At 37.7% G+C, this 18,421-nt stretch overlaps 1 protein-coding gene across 1 annotated transcript in view; it reads left to right on the forward strand.

Annotated features, from left to right (window-relative positions):
- Positions 1–15,079, forward strand: part of MYBPC3 (myosin binding protein C3) — a 57,531-nt gene extending 42,452 nt beyond the window's left edge. The window contains exons 27-34 of the mRNA XM_052694886.1: positions 1,136–1,224; positions 4,990–5,185; positions 8,899–9,038; positions 9,710–9,869; positions 10,410–10,546; positions 12,376–12,562; positions 13,537–13,577; positions 14,053–15,079. Coding sequence (XP_052550846.1) covers positions 1,136–1,224; positions 4,990–5,185; positions 8,899–9,038; positions 9,710–9,869; positions 10,410–10,546; positions 12,376–12,562; positions 13,537–13,547 — 920 coding nt within the window. The 3' untranslated portion in view covers positions 13,548–13,577; positions 14,053–15,079. The remainder of the gene's footprint in view (positions 1–1,135; positions 1,225–4,989; positions 5,186–8,898; positions 9,039–9,709; positions 9,870–10,409; positions 10,547–12,375; positions 12,563–13,536; positions 13,578–14,052) is intronic.
- Positions 15,080–18,421: the final 3,342 nt, after the last annotated feature.

Genomic DNA, 18,421 nt, shown 5'->3' on the forward strand with positions numbered 1-18,421 from the left:
TTCTGAACCAGAAAACATTGCCATCCTGTCCAGCTGTTCAATTTCCAACATGTAGCTGTTAAAACAAAAATGAAACTTGCAAACTCTGTACTTCTCACCTCACATAATGTCATTGTCAGCATTTAAGGGGCTAGTTTTTAATATCTGGCTCTCTGCTAGGAAAGCTGCTGTATTACTGAAAAATGACCACATTCACTGAGGCAAGAGGTCTCTTCAAATGAAAGCAGTTATCTGAACTTGATTGTTCTGGGTTATTAATTAACACCATGTTTATCACCCAGAGGTAGAGGATTACAAGTCATTTGACTGGAGTCCAAAAGATATCAACGGCTGCTAATAATGGACTCTTCAGCCTTGACTCACACAAAGTGTCTGTCAGAGTCCCACTAACAGCAAAATGACTCAGTGTAAATGAGAGCTGCGATGCAGCTCAAAACTAAATGGACAAGATGACAGGTACTCCAAATGTAGGTTAATATACTCTTCTAAAATGACTGAGAAAAGAGAAATGGACACAAGGAGAACATAGAAAGTGGGGACTGAAAGAAAGAGCATGCACTGCTGTCCTTTAGCGAAAAGGAAGGTGTGCTATGTTACTCCACACCTTCCACTTCAAAGTACTGTAATTGAATTACCATAGAGAGGTAAAGGCAATTCACTGATTGCTGTACTTTCCAAGTCCAGTGTCATTCAAATGGCAATTTGCAAGGGGCTGTTGTAATAACAGAGCAACAGATTGTCACCTATAATTACGTTTTCAATTCAATATACCCCTTTTACTACCTGATAAAGTTCTCCAAAGAAATAAAGTCCACCCAGAAGATTCACATCAAACAGAAGTCACCCAAATCTGCCATTCTGAATAAAACACTGTCTCAGAAGCCCTGCCATCAATGCAAAATGCACTGTTGTAAATGCGTAACAGATTTGCTACTAGATTTGTATCTTGTAGACAAATACATCAGAAAATGCTTAGAGAACTACCTGCTCTACAACTGTAAGAACAGACTGCACCATTTTCTTACGCTTACAAGTATTCAAGCTCTTCCTCTTCAGTATTTCATCTTATTTGTCCTGTAGGTAATATTTCAAATAATCAAAAGCTTTGTATTAACATCCTGTTGCCTAACTGCAGAGCGTCCCAAAATCTGGCTGCCGCGCCATCTTAGACAGACTCTGGTGAAGAAAGTGGGTGAGACAATCAATATAATGATACCTTTTCAGGTTTGTACTGTTTTCTATTTACTCACAAGTATTTATCATGACTTAGCTAAAGTGGTTTTCCTTATGCAAGTTCCCATTGCTCCACTTCTTGAGCAGTATTAATAATCACTCAAATATCAGTAGGGCTTTTCGGTTGTTTTTGTTTGTTTCTACAGTTCCAGTTGATCTTGTTTGTTTTTCATAACTTTTCTTGTCCAAGAGGAAGGATTAACTACTGTAACTGTAGAGCCCTATCTTGTTAACCACGCTTCAGTTACGCAAGCTTATTTAAACTTGTAACAAACAAGCTGATAATTTTGCTGCTTTAATGTCTAAAATGAAGAAAATTTACCCAAAATTGACAAGCTGCCCCACAAGCAGAGAATCTGATGAAGTTTAAGGAGTTGTATTAAAAGTATAAGACATAAATATATCACTGTTTTCCTAATAACCTTTTTGCTCAGGACAGGCTCATCACAGCATTTCCCAAGAGCTGACAGCTCTTCCCCCTCCTTCCCTCATAGCCCTAGCTACGTATGATATGTCCTAGGTATGTCCTTAGTTCCCCGGGCCAGCACAGGTACATGTTGCAATTAATCCAACACTTCACTTAACTTGATGTATCATTAGCTGTTGCCAAACAAAGAGGATGAACGCAGAGTCTTCCCTAACTCTCTTCAGCAAGGACACTGAATCATCTGTATTGTACTCTGTCATCAGTTTTAACAAAACTGTACTAAACTAATCCTAGAGATTTCTAATCGGCAGCCTAATTTAACTGAAACGAACCAACTAATTCTGAAGTTATTTGAGTGCCTGATTGACAGACAAATCACATGAAGGTATAGTAGACAGACTCCTCTTCCTAAAAAAGGTAAGGGAAACAAGAAATGCTAAAACCTATCCATCAACACTAAATTTTAGCCTTAGAACAAAGCCACAATTTTAATTCATGATATATACATATATATAATGAATTTTTTTTTAGCTATTCTTAAGCAATTAAGAATTATTAAACAATTTTTAATACTTAAAAACTTAAGATACTCAAAACTGGACATCTTTCAGAAAAGCATAGCAAAAATAACATTTTCTTATTTGTATTTTTTAGAAGTTCTTTTTATTGAATGTTTTTTAGTGAGGAAAATGACTAAACAGATACAATTGTAACTTTCAAATTACAAAGAGCTTAAGTTATAAGACCGTGAGCCACAGAACACAGGATAGGACAGGATGTAGAGAAAGCATAAGCCAATACCTTCTGTTATTTATAATTTTTCTGCAACTCAGTCAAAACAACCTTGACTTCTGCGGCCACTACTTAGTCACTTAACACTGGATTTCTATCAACTATTTTGCCACAGTGTCCTGAGCTAAATCCTATTCACAATTCTATCCAAACTTTTGATAAGAATGTACAGAAAAAAACACAAGTGCAATATTATTACTAACCTATGCCCTATTTACACTTAAGGCATGTGGGATTTCTGCTGAAAGGAGGGGGAGTCAACATATTCTTATATCAAACTCTGCTAAGTGGGCAGATGATTGAAGGGGTATTACGTGTTACTAGTGTGTAAGACTCACAGTGTGACTCCTTGTCAATCATGTATATGTGCACATAAAAATGAAAAAGCACTTAAATTCGTCCTTCACTATCAGTAGATCTCCTTTGTCACTCACTATTCTCTCACATTACCTGTAACACATTACTGAAATACAACCCTCTGAGATAGGTACCAGAAATGTGCATTCTATCTGTTTGTGTTTTTCACAGCCTATAAATACAAGACTATATGAAAACCAACACTGTGAACACTTGTAATCTTCGGTTACCACTCAGAAAGACCTATAACGAAAGTAGCTGATCAACAACACTAGAATAGCAGCAGCTGCAAAGCTTAATTTATAACTGAGATATCTTTTCCAATCTGCCAATGAAAAAGGATGTTACGGTTTCTTGTAATCATTTTTACCAAGATATCTGGGGCCAGATTCTGTGTTCAACTTATTAAATCAATCAAGAACTACTCAATCTTGTAATCAGCCAAAAAAAAGCAGCCAAGTATTTGTCTTGACAAATTAGACATTTAGGCAAACAAAACCTTAAAAAAAACCTTTTTACTCATATGGAACCTCTATTTCCATACAAGTAAAAATTTACTCTAAAATTTACCCTACAATAGAGGACTTTACTTGACAGGGTCACCAACAATCAGATATGTGTTTTTTTTTTCCCCTCACTGTATTTCCTTTGCCTTGTTCAGGAATTTCTTCTAAAGCTTCCATCTGAAGCTTCCATCTCTCTATTATTATTTCTTAAGAATGTTCTGAGAAAACAGACAAGGAGAAGGTATATTAAAACTGGACAAAGTAACCTTATGCCTAATATTTCAGAGCTACAGGTCTGATGTGACTTCACTCCTTGACAGAAAATATAAAGAAAATCAGTTGCCAACTGGGGAAAAAGGAAGATCCAAAATCACTGCTTAGTCAAGGCTTATTATTAACCTTGATTACATCAGAGTTAATGATACATCATCAATTATGATACAACATCAAATGATGCAGAAATCAGATAAATGACTGTTCTTTAAAGAAAGACAATGTTTAGGTTGTTTAGAAGCCTTTTAAACTGCAGATGTGGACAGATCTTTGCTTGCTTCTCATAAAAATATTTTCCTAATATTACATAAAAATTAAACGTACAGACTTTCAGAGCAAGTAGCAGACAAGCCTAGAATAAAGGCACATCAAGGCACAGATATTTCTTTTCATTCTACCTGCATTTCAGTATCTAAACCAGAAGGCTGACTATCATAAACTCCATTGGTAGCCTAAGATACAGACTTAGAAAGTTTATTCCAGACAGCGAATTGAAGAGCCTTCAGAGGCTCTCTCTTACTAGAGATGGAGAGCAATACATATCCTATGTTTGGTGCCCTGGGCTTCAATTCCAGGCCAGCCTAAGTTGACCTAATTCCTGATGCAGATGGTCTTACTTTCTCTCTGCCCAGCCATTTTACCTACTTCTGGTATTTGTAGTGCTGTGCTCCATTGTTTCACCACATTAATCTGACAGAAACTTTAAAATATACATAGATATTTTCTGCTAGATTGACTACAGAAGCAGTTAATAAACAGATACAGCCCACTTCTGTTTTACTGGGATTTTTGCTGTGGAAACATACTGCAGAAGTATCACTCAAAACTTCTAGAGAACTATTATCTACCACTTGTCGCAGAAGCAGCTGAGCGATGGTAACATAAACCACACTAGCTCAATGATTTCACAAAATCATTCTTCAGTGTTGAGGTGTGGCAACACTATTTGTCTAGGCTGATGTCAGAAAAACAATTTTTACCATGCAGGAATAATTATACAATAAGATTTACGTCCCCAAATTGTAACATTTTAACCATGATTTGAAAGATACTGACACTGCCTTGGGATTGAGAATTAAATGTTCTAAGAAAGTGAGTGAAAGGAACAATCAGCTAATTAACTCCTCAAACAAAGATTTCTATTACTTAACAATAATCAAAGTTAAAGTAATCAACCGTTGGCTTCACAGGTGCCTGGAAAATAGGACAAGACCAGCACAAGCATTATTATTTTTTTTTAAGCATTTAGAAACTTCACTTTCAGTAGCTTTGCACACTAAGTTAGGGTTTCTAGATTTATGCAAAACTATAAAAAAAAAAAAAAAAAAAAAAAAAAGATAAACCAAAGAAATGAAAATAAAAACCTACTGCAGTCTAAAAACCATTATTTTTTCTCCTCAGGGTAAGCCTAGACCCAAAATAAGTTGGATGAAAGATGGTCAAACTCTAGACTCCAAAGATGTGGGAATTCGGAACAGCAACACGGACACAATCCTTTTCATTAGAAAGGCAGAACTGCATCACTCAGGAGCATATGAAGTCACTCTTCAAATAGAAAATATGACAGATACAGTTGCAATAACAATTCAAATCATAGGTAAGAACACATCAACATCAGAACAAAGCGTACCACACAGTTACCCTGCTGAGGCAATCTAGAGATATGTCTACCACCAAATCCCTTTCTAACAATGGCTGATAGCAGACGACCAAGACAAAGCACAGAGCAGGACTAACATTTTCCAGAATTTTCCCAGCTTGGGATGAGATGTGTCCTAGAGACTTCCTCAGGGAGAGGGGTTACCTGTGTGTCCAATGAAAGATGTTCTCTCCTATTTTGTCCAGTCAGTTTTTGAACCTCGATCAAGCTTCAGAATCCAAACATTTTTTTGCATTTAAATTGTGATATTCTTTACATCTACAACAATCTATTTTGTTCAGTTTGAGTCTCTCTTCTGATAATCTTGTTTGATATCCATGCTATTTTTTTTTTTTAATCAGAAAGACAGTGAATAATCATTTAGCACTGCTTCTGTACTGCTCACAAATCTGAAGTCTTCAATCCCATTCCCCTCAGTTAACATTCTCAAGCTTTAAACTCATATTCAATATGACAAATATTTGTGAATATTTGACATTCACAAATATGTCACTCATCTTACCATCTGAATTTGAGAGTTTTGGTATTCTAGAAAATAGCAATCTTGTCTCCAAAGAAAGAAATATGAGGCCTGGAATACATGTACTTTTATTGTGTTACTTCAGCAGATAACAACAGTGAAGTTAAAAGCATGGCACTAATACACCTCTATGGGTATATTAAGAGAGTTGGAAAAAATGATGACAGGATGCAGTCTTTTGAACTTATAAAATTCATGTTTAATGCTTTACTCTGCTAAGAGTGTCTGGGTAGCTTAAGGCTTAGTGGAAGCTTGCTCTCTATTTTATGCAAAATCCAGCCTCTTTGCTAGTGTTATATTAAAGGAATGGACTGCTGAAGTTCCAGTGTTTTCCCCTGGGATTTTGTAAGATATATTCTGGGATCTTGAGCACTCAGATTTCAATAATGTTCAGCCAAAATCATTGTATTTCTCCTTATTACAGCTCTACATAATTTCTTGATAACAATTTTTATTTCTTTCTCCTTCCTCTTTTACACTGTCATCCCAAATTTCCTCCACTGTGCCAACACCTTCTTACAATACGCATTTTTGGGAGAACAGTATATAAACATAACTCCTAATTCTTTGAAATGAAAGATATAATGCCTAAAATTCTATAAAACATAGATGGCAGAATCAATATGAAGCAGTGCCAAAGACAAGCAAGAAAGCCATACCAAATTGGAGTGAATATGTTTTAATACCATCAGCTGGTTCTACTCAGGAGGTGGCTGCAGTACTGTGACAACAAAACAGAGGCCAACCAAAACAAGATAATCCCAGCTGACTTGGATCAAGAACTACACCCTAAATACTAAAATATCTTTCTAAAACCAGTTCAAGATTCTCAATTCTAGCACGTTGCTCCTATAGCATAGTATGAAATGTCTTTCATCCAGTTTGGCACTGTAGAAAAAACACACAAGCATACACAAATAATCAAAGAGCTTTATATCGAAAATGACTGAAAAATGCAGGTAATGTCATCACAAAGATTAATGCAAGTCCGAGTTGGAAGACAGGTATTAAGCTTGCTACTTCTTGGGCAGCTTGCTCAACTAAAAGGGAATAAACAAATTCCATTTGATTCCAGGCAAAGAACACAAAGGGCTTGAAACATGCAGCTACTTCTGCAACCGAGGCATCTAATCTGACTCTTGATTTTGTCACTCTTTCATCAGAGTTATCTTCTTCCATTTCAGTCAACAGAATCAGGTAGTCTGACAGAGAAACAGATTCTCATGCTCATTAACAGTGCAAATTGTGAAAGGGCCACACTTCAAGGACTCCATAGCAATTTGTGTCCTATCACTTAGGAAGTACCATCATGATCAGCAGAATGAAGTGACCCAGATTCAAAAATCATACCATGAACTTCCTGCTTCTACGGAAAACTTTCTTCCGTGCCATTAGTGGGGCCACTTGAGTCACATTAATCAAGATGGAATCCAAGTAGAAAATCTCAAAAGCACTGCTGATGGAGTTAAGATTGGTGACAATTCATCAGGATTTTTGACTGCCTTCTGACAGAAATCAGACCACCTGACTAGCAGTTCTTGCAACAAAATGCACACTGCAATTTTTGTGAAAACCTTACGAACTTTCTAAACAGGTTAAAGAGGTTAGACTTTTTTTCTTTTCAAAATACAACAGATTGTTGTTGCCAGGTTCCCTCATCATATTTTCAAATCAAGCAAAGATGCAACATATTATTCAGCTTGTGCATCAAATGCCTTTCAGTTATCCTGCATTTTCTAGTTTTAGCATGAGTTATGTTCCACAAGGAAAATATAGGTTTCAGATTTAATTTTAGTTCAGAATTGTTTAATTCTGACATAGAAACACCATTTATGTAGGAAACAAGAACTTCAGTACCTACTGTGGTACCTCACAGATGTCCTAGTTGATAGGCCTAAGGGTTATAATAGTGCACAGGACTGGAAAAGATCACCTAGTTACTGAGTACAGTTCCCTATAGTCACTGCCATCATAGAACTTGCTCAAAAGCACTGACTGAGCATTTAAACACCTCAGACCACTTTTCATGGTCCTTCACCATCAGAAATTTAAATGCATGAAAAGTTCATTTCTGGGACAGTAAAGAAGTCTGAATTCATGAAACAGTTCAATGGTTAGGAAAATTTCATGTTACAGCAGTGTAAAATAAAATTGCATATCACAAATTGTATTATAGGATATCTGGCTGGAGTTAAAAGATTTTCTTTTTCATTAGTATCCTATTTCTTTTTCTTCCTGCTCCCCCCATCACTGAAGTTGGGCTATGCAGAGAAAACAAGTTATATTAAAGACTCAGAAGTAATTATCAACTACTGTCTCAGCACACTCTAACACTAGACCAGAAAGTTGTTGAGCTGTGTTTGATGTAAGCTATCATCCTGGCTTTCACACTAGCTTCAAAATCCCAGCAACCTCCACTTTTCATTCTGCTTTGCTTGTTATGCATATTTTTTACTTAGCAACGTAGTCAAAATGGCACAGATAATCATTGATAATCAGAGTGAAGAGAATTTTTATGTATTCTCCTCAGAACATCTTGCATCATTTACTGCTATTAAACAATTCTAGCAGTCTTGTTTGCTTGACACTCCTAACAATTGGACTGATATTCTCAGTGCAGGACTAGATTCAGTATTCTAAGTATATGTCCTTGTTGGCATCACCTCATCTTACCTGGATGAAACCCCTTCCTTGCCCAGACAGTCTCAAATGTCTGGCTTTCCTGAGTGAAAAGGAACACAGCTTATTTGTTATTGTTACTCTCGCTGTACCTGAAGGACTGACAAATTGTAATGTTGTAGAGCACATAATAAAACTGTAGCAAAGAGAGCAATCACACTCATCCAAAAATTCACAAGATTCTTTTTCAACTTCAAGGAAGAGTTTATCTCACCAACATCTATTGTGTTGCCTATATATTTCAGTAGGTTCCAGGCATCCCAGGAAAGTATTGAAAAGGGCATTTGAAAATTTCCCAACTTTCCTGTTTCAACTTCACATAAATGAAGCATACTGCTGTGGAACAATTATAGATTGCTATCAAGCTCTATTTTTACCCTGCATGGGAGGAAATGACAGCACTTTCAGCTGCTGAAGCAGAAGCTAAGTTTTTTTCATGTCTCCTCTCCAGATAAGCCTGGCCCTCCTCAGAATATAAAACTGGCCGATGTTTGGGGATTTAATGTTGCCCTGGAATGGACACCTCCACAGGATGATGGCAATGCACAGATCTTGGGCTACACGGTCCAGAAAGCTGACAAAAAGACAATGGTAAGCTGCACTGAGTCCTTGCAGTTTTAAGAGCTTAAACACCTTCTTGCTTAGGAATACAGACACATTAGGTGTCTGTAAGACAGCTAAATTAATGACCCCCAATTGTGTGCTCAAAGTGTCCTATGGCACATCAAAGGCAGATAAACATTTAAGAATATAATCTAAAAAGAACCAAAACACTAAGTGGAAAAAAGAAGCATGCATAGCCTGCCCCGTCTCTGGTGGTGACTGGATTGATGCTGTGAAGGTGTTCTGAATCACATTTTTGACAAACACAGAGACAAACTGAAGGGGAGGGAGGAGCTCAGCACTGGGCACCTTAGGGAATTTACTGGAACAAACAGCTTTGTCAAGCAGACTGGGAAATGCCTCTCTCAAGGAAGGCTCCATCAAGCAGATGCATTCTCATCAGGCTAAAGGCTAGCAGGGCTAAAGTGTAAGGAGGTTTTTCTTGTTGTTGTTGTTGTTTTTCCAAAATCCATATATTCATGCAACTACATGAGCCAGAAAATAGAAGAAAGCAGGTCAGCTGATCTTCACAGGAAAGAACATTAACATTCATTTCCCAAGCTGTTAAATACCTGTCTTTCCCTTGTAGTAAAATGATCTCTCCATACAACGTCTAACCTCTTATAAGTATCTTTCTAACTAGTGCAGTTTTGTTGCAGGAATGGTACACTGTTTACGACCACTACCGTCGTACAAACTGTGTAGTGTCAGAGCTGATTATGGGCAACAAATATTTCTTTCGAGTCTTCAGTGAAAATTTGTGTGGATTGAGTGAAACTGCTGCAACTACCAAAAATCCTGCCTATATCCAAAAATCAGGTAACATTTACTATTAAAAACAATCATTACGAAAGCGGTACTTAACCGCTTTTTATTAGAAATAATACGTTCATAAATGAAAAATATAATACTAGTAGATGTACCACCAGAGATATTTTCACTACTAAGTAATTAGCACTCACAATGTATTTTAGCATCAACAGCCTTTATTTAGGCAGGCTTCTGTAGAAACTGAATTTTTTTCAAAAAAATACTTGATCAGATACTTTTCCTAAACTATAATGTTTCCAGAAAATAATACAACTGTGTGGGTACACTTATATTCTAGGATTAAAAAGATTTATATAATGAAGACTGCAGACACAGGTTATCACGTTTTTAACATAAACAGAAATTCAATCACTGTGAGAATCTTTCAACTGAAGTATTGCATTTTCAATGACACTCAGTATTGAAATTTGCTGCATCGTTAATGTCAGTGTCAGTAAAGTCACAGAGCTAAAACAACATGGCAGTTAGGGTTACACGACTCACCAGAACTGAAAGCAGTTATTAGTATTTTGTTTCTTTGAATTGCAGGCACCACTTACAAGCCACCTAGTTACAAAGAACACGACTTCTCTGAACCTCCTAAATTCACTCACCCTTTAGTAAACCGGTCTGTGATTGCAGGATACAACGCTACACTCAGCTGTGCGGTGAGAGGAATCCCTAAGGTACAGAATATATCAACCATCATTGATACAAGCCAAGATGCTGCCTTGGAATTTATGCCAGTTCAGTGTAATTAAAGTAACTACACTGAGGAAAAGTACATGTCCCTGAATTATCACCCCTGAGAGATAATGGTTGTACACATAGTATCTTTCCAACTTCTTGGGTTATTTTTCAGCTGTTATGCCTCACCTCGTTCACCAAACACAGTAAACCAGTGAGTGAAGTGCAGGTAGAATGGAGTAAACATGTAGGTAGGTGATACAGCAAGGAAGACAGAGGAAAGGGAAGGGAAAGACTTGCAGCTTTATGCTAACCTTGCCATTTGGACGGTTTTGCTTTTGTTTTAAATCTCATGAGAGTATTTTCTCACTCTAAACGTAATTTGTTGAAGTCTCTTCAGGGAGAACAAAAAGTAGATGTATTTTTTTTTTTTTGTTAGAGTCAGGAACAAGAAGTAAAAACTGTATCAGCTAGGAGTTAAGGTTTGTCAAAAACGGGAAACAGACTTTTTGACTGCAATGAAGGAATTTACCACATTATGATGTCATCATATCGTAAATTGAAATGACAAAAAAAAAAACACAGTACCCTTTTCCTTCCCCCTTCAGGCTGCTAATGTACACCTCCTCTCCACCTCTCAGGCCAGCACAAGGATTTGATAGCTATAAAGCACAACACAAGATCAGTGCTTATTTAAATTAACTCAGGAAGCACAGGCACATAAGCAGCTGCAAAAGAAGAGCAGCACAGAAGAAACCACAGCAAGGGCAGACAAAATCCATCTCCCAGCAGCTGCCTCAGGCTACATCAATGATGTAATTATAGTGCTAGCTGAGATGTTCCCTCTCAGTCATCTGACCCTTTTGAGTTTCTGTATCATTGTGTAACATTTTTACACTTCCTATTTTACAGCTGTTCAATACAGTAGACCAAGGCTTTTGAACCTGCCTGCTAGCTCTTCCTTCTACATTAGCCCAAAAAATACAGTCTTCCTCTTTCAGTGCATCTCATACTCTTGAAGCAGCTTTTCCAGATGCATTTCTGAACTTGCATTGCCCAAATTAATCACAATGAAAAACTCTATATCTACTGGAAAACTTGGCAACAGGAATTTTTCAGAGCAGCTGACATCAATGCGAGATTTGCCATTCTGAAAAACTGTAGGTTACCAAGTACTTTAAGTCTATCTCTCTAATACGTGTACCAGTGAACTTGATATAAACAAGAACAGTTTGCCCTAAACATGTTTTTCATTTTAAAAAATGTCATTTATAAAAGACACTGGAATCAAAACACGATGACTTGAGTTGCTTCCGGGCCAACCAGCTGAGCAGGAACTTGATTTTCAGCATTAAAATTGCTAAAGATGTGCTAAGGGTTTGGAAAATCCTTTCCCAGACCTAGACAAGTCACCCTATATTGGCCACATTCTGTAATTCTGCTCTGATAATCTCTGCAGTTTAATTCACTTTATGCGACGTAGCTGAAGCACTGAAAAATATTTTAATAGGCACAGTAAAATAACCTCTGAAGGAATGGATTTGTTGCCAGGGTAAGGGTTTTTAAGAGTCACACTAATTTGTGGTATAGAGCTACGTGTTCTACATGCTATTTGAGAGTTAAAGAAAATTCTTAACACTTGAATCATAAGCTTTGTGAGTTCATACTTGGAATGAGCAGGGGCTTCTTGAAAAATAATTACTGCTGCAGCGCAATGTGCAGCCCTCACAGCGCATACACTTTTGATGGCTAAACTAACACTGTTACTACTAGCAGTAAATTTCATTTTCTGCCTCCTTTTATAAGTTTCTTCTTTTGTGTTCCTCAGCCAAAGATATTCTGGTACAAAAACAAAGTGGATCTCTCTGGGGATGCCAAATACCGCATGTTCAGTAAACAGGGTGTGCTGACATTGGAGATTCGGAAACCCACTCCATTCGATGGAGGCTTTTACACCTGTAAAGCCGTTAACGAGTGTGGTGAAGCTGAAATAGAGTGCAGACTGGATGTCAGAGGTAATCAGATCGATATTATGGATAACATTAACTCTGCAGGGAAAAACCAACATTAATGGTATTCCAAAAAAAAAAAAACAACAAACCAAAACAAAAGAACACCACCAAACACTGCTGTAACACTGTAACGGGATGGAAACTGCAGCAACAGCATAGTAGCAAAGCCCTAGATTGCAGCAAGTGAGGATATGCTCAAAAAAAGGTAGTCCTGGACACAGAAACAAAGGAAAGAATCTGCCTACCTTCAGAAAGCCTCAGGGACATAGGGAGCTCCAGCAAGATTCCCTCACCTCTACTGCCAACTCTTAAATGAGATCTGGGAAGGGCTGGATCCTGGCTCCAGCCTTTCTGGTCACCAGGTGCATTACATGCAGCTGAGCTCCCCTGGATTGGCCCTGCCTTCCACCAGGTGCTCAATCACTGCTTCGAGACATGACTCAGCATTTCCACAACAATTAGCTAACATTATCTAAATTAGTCTACATTTGTTGATTACACACAGAAGCAAGATTGTGTTTTTCAGGCTAAACTGTTACAAAATAATTAAATTACATGCTAGGCAACACAGGGCTTAAGAAAGATAACATATTTCTGAGTTGGTGTTTCTAAAGGAGATAGCACAGGAACAGAGGTCTATCAACAAACACTGCATTGCATATAATTGTTCTAAACTGGTGAGCTGTATTCTGCAATGGAAGTTTGAACTTCCATGCTATGACTCCACAGTTACGAGCTGCTAGATAGATGTAAGAGGTAACAGAGGCTATGTTGCAAACAATTTCCAGGTGGACACTGATGATTTGTTTAGCACCACAGTAATGAATATCAACAATATTTTCAGTGAAGCCACTTCGTTAGGACTATCGCAGATAAAAACAATCAGACAGAGATTCCATATTTATGTTCAGCAACAGATCTCAATTTAAAATTATCTTCCTAATAACTTTTTTTTTTTTCCTTTCCCCATTTTCCAGTACCTCAGTAAGACTGAATTTCAATTCATTCACACAGCAAGGTATGAATCAAAATAATTCAGCCAGATAAAGGAACAACGGGTGCTTGGTTATACATAAGAATAAACATTGTTTGTTTTTATTAGGCCTAGTGGAATTTTGATTATCTGGGGGTACGTGCACATTCTGATTTCCATTTGTAATTATTATGTAATCACATTCTTACAAGACAGTTTGGGGTTTTTTTAGTCAATATTTCACAGGTCCCAACCTTCACTACACTGTGCACAGTGTAGAAACCCATAAATCTAACGGAGTACTTTATTTTTTTCCTTAACTCACTACAAGCACCTCCTCTATGAGACCATTTGCTACTTATTAATGTGAAGAAAACTGTCATCAATAATATGTGTGCTTTACTTTAACCAAATGTGGTTAAAATTACTCTGCATCTAAAACGTAACATACATTGCAGACATTTCAAACGTGAAATTGATGTATTTGACACTAAATCCTTCTCCCTGTTTTCTGTCTCAGCCCTGGAATGGAATTTGAAGAGATGAAAACCGAAGAAATTAATGAAGGATTTCACTTACGCTTCAGAGTTCTGCACATGTTAAAAGTCATTTCATGTGTAGGTTGCTCCAAAAGTAATGCCTCCTATTTATTTCAATGGAAACTACAACAGATACAAGAGCACAATAATACTATTTGACAGAAAAAATTCTCAGCTATAAAACACTTTTTTTTTTTTTTCCCCCCCAACACAGTCACCACCATTAGTTAAGCATTTTTACCAGCAATAAACAAAAGCCTGTATGCTGTGCTCATAACAGTCCACATCACAAGAGGTGACAAGCCGTCACTGTTGCCACTACCTCACTGTGCTCACACACACTGTTTGGCTTCCATAACTGTCCAGCAAATGTGTGCCAGAAATGGGTGCCATTTTCTCTGCACAGAGGAGTTCAGTTCCATGCCTTTGCCTTCAGTGGCAGGCGCCATTTTGTCAGACTGGCCCTCTGCTGCCATCTGCAACAAAATGTACTGGGATACTGGTGGGAAGGTTCAACCTCTGCTGCCACACCACCATCATCCACCTCTGATGTCATGGGCTGACATCACAAAATAGGAGGCATTGCTTTTGGAGCAGCTCTCTTACAAACAAATTATTTCTAATATTGAATCACCTTTTCTTATATTGATCTCTGGACAGTAGAAAGTAACTTCCAGCTCTTCTGCTTTTACTGCCAACGTTTGAAATATCCACTTCCATGCTCTTGGGCATATACTTAGTGTCTGCACGTCTGAAACACACTGTTTGAGACTCTATGGGTTAGGGTACTACTCTTATTTATACAGGAAGTGGTTTATTTGATAATTACTCACTACTGTTTTTTTAGTTTTTGAAAATACACCCACATAGACTTTCAGGTAATAGATGTTTTTCCAGCCAATCATAGACATCACCCTCATCTACAGAGAAAACATTGTACATCAGATGAAACACTGAAAGATGCAAAGAAATACTATTTGCACATTAAAAAAAAAAATCAAAACAAAAGGCTTGTAATAAATGCAATAAGTTTACTGTCATCAGATATCACTGGAGGCTTTTGAAAGTCTATGAATGCTATGTATATTATTGCAGATCATTATGTCTAATTAAGAGAAATTGGGGAAACTGGCATTTTTTGTTTCTCACGTATTAGTTTGAATAGGATTTGTTGGGATTTTAGGACCTGCATTAGTTTCTGGCTGGAAAGTATTTTTTCATAAAATCACAATAGCAGAGAATGTGGGAAGATGAAATTAATCCAGGAAGGAGTGTGTTTGGGAAGAAGCAACAGAAAGAGCAAAAGTAACACTATTCCCCTACCTGCAATATGTCAATTGAGAAGGTAAAGCATGTCTGACACAGCACCTTAGTTACACTAAACAAGCAATTGTATCTTCATAATGAAAACACTTATGTAATGAGATATGTATTTTGGTTATTTTATTACAGTATCAGAACAAGGACAGACCATGAACATCAGTGTCGACATTTGTCTGCAATACACTGCTATTACTCTGCAAATAAATAAAAGTGATGGAAAATATGCAAAGAAGTCTACACTGTTTTGTTCTTTATTCTTCCAAGCAACACTATTATTCTAAAAGTAAGGCATATGTAATATGTAGAAGTCAGAGATGTCCTACATCACAAATAATTTTATTACCTACTACTAGAATGTTAAGTGGATTTACAGGATCAACCTAGCATCTGTGGGACAACAGCTATTGCAGAGACTGAATTGCAGGAGTTCAGATTACAAAGAAAAGCAGGTGCTATAACAAACACTTTGTATTATCAGAAAGGTGTTTCATGAAAATAATAGATTTTCATGCTGTAATGGGGTACAGTACTGAAAGAGTACAAAAATAAACCAAAAGACACTAAGAAAATGGCATCTTTTGCTGGAATTTTAGCTATTCAACATGAGCAAAATGCTTTCAGGAAAAGCAGTACTTTAAAAGTGAACACTTATTTTCCCTCTCAGTTGTGAAAAGAAGTACACTGTATTAAATGTTACTCAATTGTATTTTTCATGAAATGTTGTTCAAAAGGTCTTCAAGTCCAAAATTCTACCACATGCGTAGATGTCTCTCACATACATGTAAATCCAAAGCTGAAGTTACAAAAACACAAACAAACAAACAAACAAAAAAAAACCCAACACCCCAATCCACTCCAGTTAACATTCTGAAAACATGAATCCTAAATTCAAAAAGCAAAGCACTGCTCACACACCAAAAAGAGGAAACGAGGCAAGGTGCGTCCACAACATCAGAATTTTCTAATAGAAGTTCTAGAAAGATCCTTAGAAATTTGTGTGTTTATTGCTGTTTTCCAACCATTCTGAATCAAAACTTATCTTCTCCATTTCTGATGGTGATCTTTACTGTACAGTTAATTCATCATTAATTTTGGGTTGTTAAGAAATACATACATTATGTTCATCCGTATTTAATTAAAACGAGTAAACTCAGCAGCTTCTCCCAAATGTAACTGGTTAAGGACAGAAAACGTCTCAATTTCCCCCAACACATCTGAAAACCTACATGACAAATAATGGTTTTTAACATACCTTCTGTGTGGGATTTCCTCTGCTACAAAATGAGATTGACTTATGGTTTCTAATGCTGTGGCAAGTATTTGTATGCTGCAGTTGCAAAGTACTATCAGTAATACTACTATTATTTTCTTTTTTGCAAATATGCAAGGTAAGATCAGTTGTGAAAACATTATTAACGAGGGCCAGACAATTTAATAAAACAAATCCACTGAAGTGTTGCATTTAAATCTGATAAGGATCTGTTTGATCCTAGCAAAGGGAAGCTTTGCTTAATAATCCTCATAAAGAAGTCACAAAACTGAGCCGTGGAAGAAAAGCAAACCTTACCAGTACTCCTTATTTTCTTAGTTACTTTATAAGTTTGCCTCATAGTGCAAATCTTGACTGTTATTCTGCAAGAGAAAAAAATAAAAGCAAAATGAGTTAATGGCTGAGCTGCACTTTGTAAATACAATAAAAGAGCAATGCTTGAAAAAGAAAAATGCAACAGAATGAAAAAAGGATGAAGGAGAAACAATAGAACATGAAATCCAGGAGAGGAAGATAAATAAATAAATCAGAGGCCAAAGCATACCACACCTAACAGAAAACTCCTCCTTCAGGTGCAATGCTAAACTGCAGTGAGCTCGTCAGGGACGAAGGACTGGCTCTTTTGTGCAAACACCAACTACTGTCTTACGAATTACGCCGGTGTTACACCGCACTACCCGAATCGCACTTAGACGGTACAACGCTGAGCTCCTCTTCGGGTCATTCGCAGGCTTCTCTTCACGGCGGTGACACGTGTGTTTTATGTATTTATTCATCCGCTCTCCTTCAATACCAAAGCCTGACTTTTAGGTAGCGGAGGGGGAATACCGAAGCACCACCTCAGCGCTTCCCGCCCAGCAGCGCCGCGTGCCGCCCGCAGCCATCGAGGCGCTCGTGCCGGCCGCCTCGCGCCGCGGGAGCATCGGCCCGCCGTTGCTTTGCGACAGGAGGCAGCGCGGGGCTGGCCGTGCCAGGGAGCACCGAGCGCGCACCGCGCTCCTGTTACAAACCGCCGCTCAGACACAGCTCGCGTTTCATACCTTCCCTTAGCGCTACAGTTTTAAATAAATTTAAAAATAAGTTTCTAGGAGGCCCCTTTGCAAGAACCCGCTGCGAGGCTCGCGAAGGCTAAACAGAATCGCTGCAAGTTGAGCGTAGAGCATTAAGGTTGATTGAATTGAGCCCATCCCATCAGAACGTTTAAATGGTATAAAGCGCCCCACCAGCACGAGTTCATCCTGCTCCCAGAGGAGATCCGCGTTCATTGGAACCACCTGGCAGGGGAAGAGCAGCAGTCAGCCTATTGGGTGCCTCAGCACCTTTGCTTTCAGTCAGTTAAAAAGAAAAGCCACAAGACAGCTTGGTATTTGATATTGCTCTTCTACAAAAGGCAACGATAATTTTTAGTGACTTTTTTGAATTTGTCAAAGCTTATTATATCCAACAATATATAAAAATTGAATTTGACTCACTGAAAGTTACAGGGAGAAGTCAGAAGGTTCCTACATTATCATAACAAAGCTTTTCCATTTCAGTTAAGGTAGATATCTAACACAGCCTCTGTATACCTCACCTGCAGGAATCATTCCTTCTAAGAAAGTATTCTTGTGCTAGTTCTAGACCTCTGTTCTGTGGTCTGCAATTGAGTAGAATGGATACAAACAGAAGAAAATAGGAAATCAATGGCAATTTCTCTTTAACTTAACGTTTCAATGGTCACTCAAATGCGATCAATAAAGGAAAAGGTGTTTTGGTGA

This window comes from Tympanuchus pallidicinctus, unplaced genomic scaffold (assembly GCF_026119805.1).
Source record: "Tympanuchus pallidicinctus isolate F22 unplaced genomic scaffold, pur_lepc_1.0 scaffold3, whole genome shotgun sequence".
NCBI lineage: Eukaryota > Metazoa > Chordata > Aves > Galliformes > Phasianidae > Tympanuchus > Tympanuchus pallidicinctus.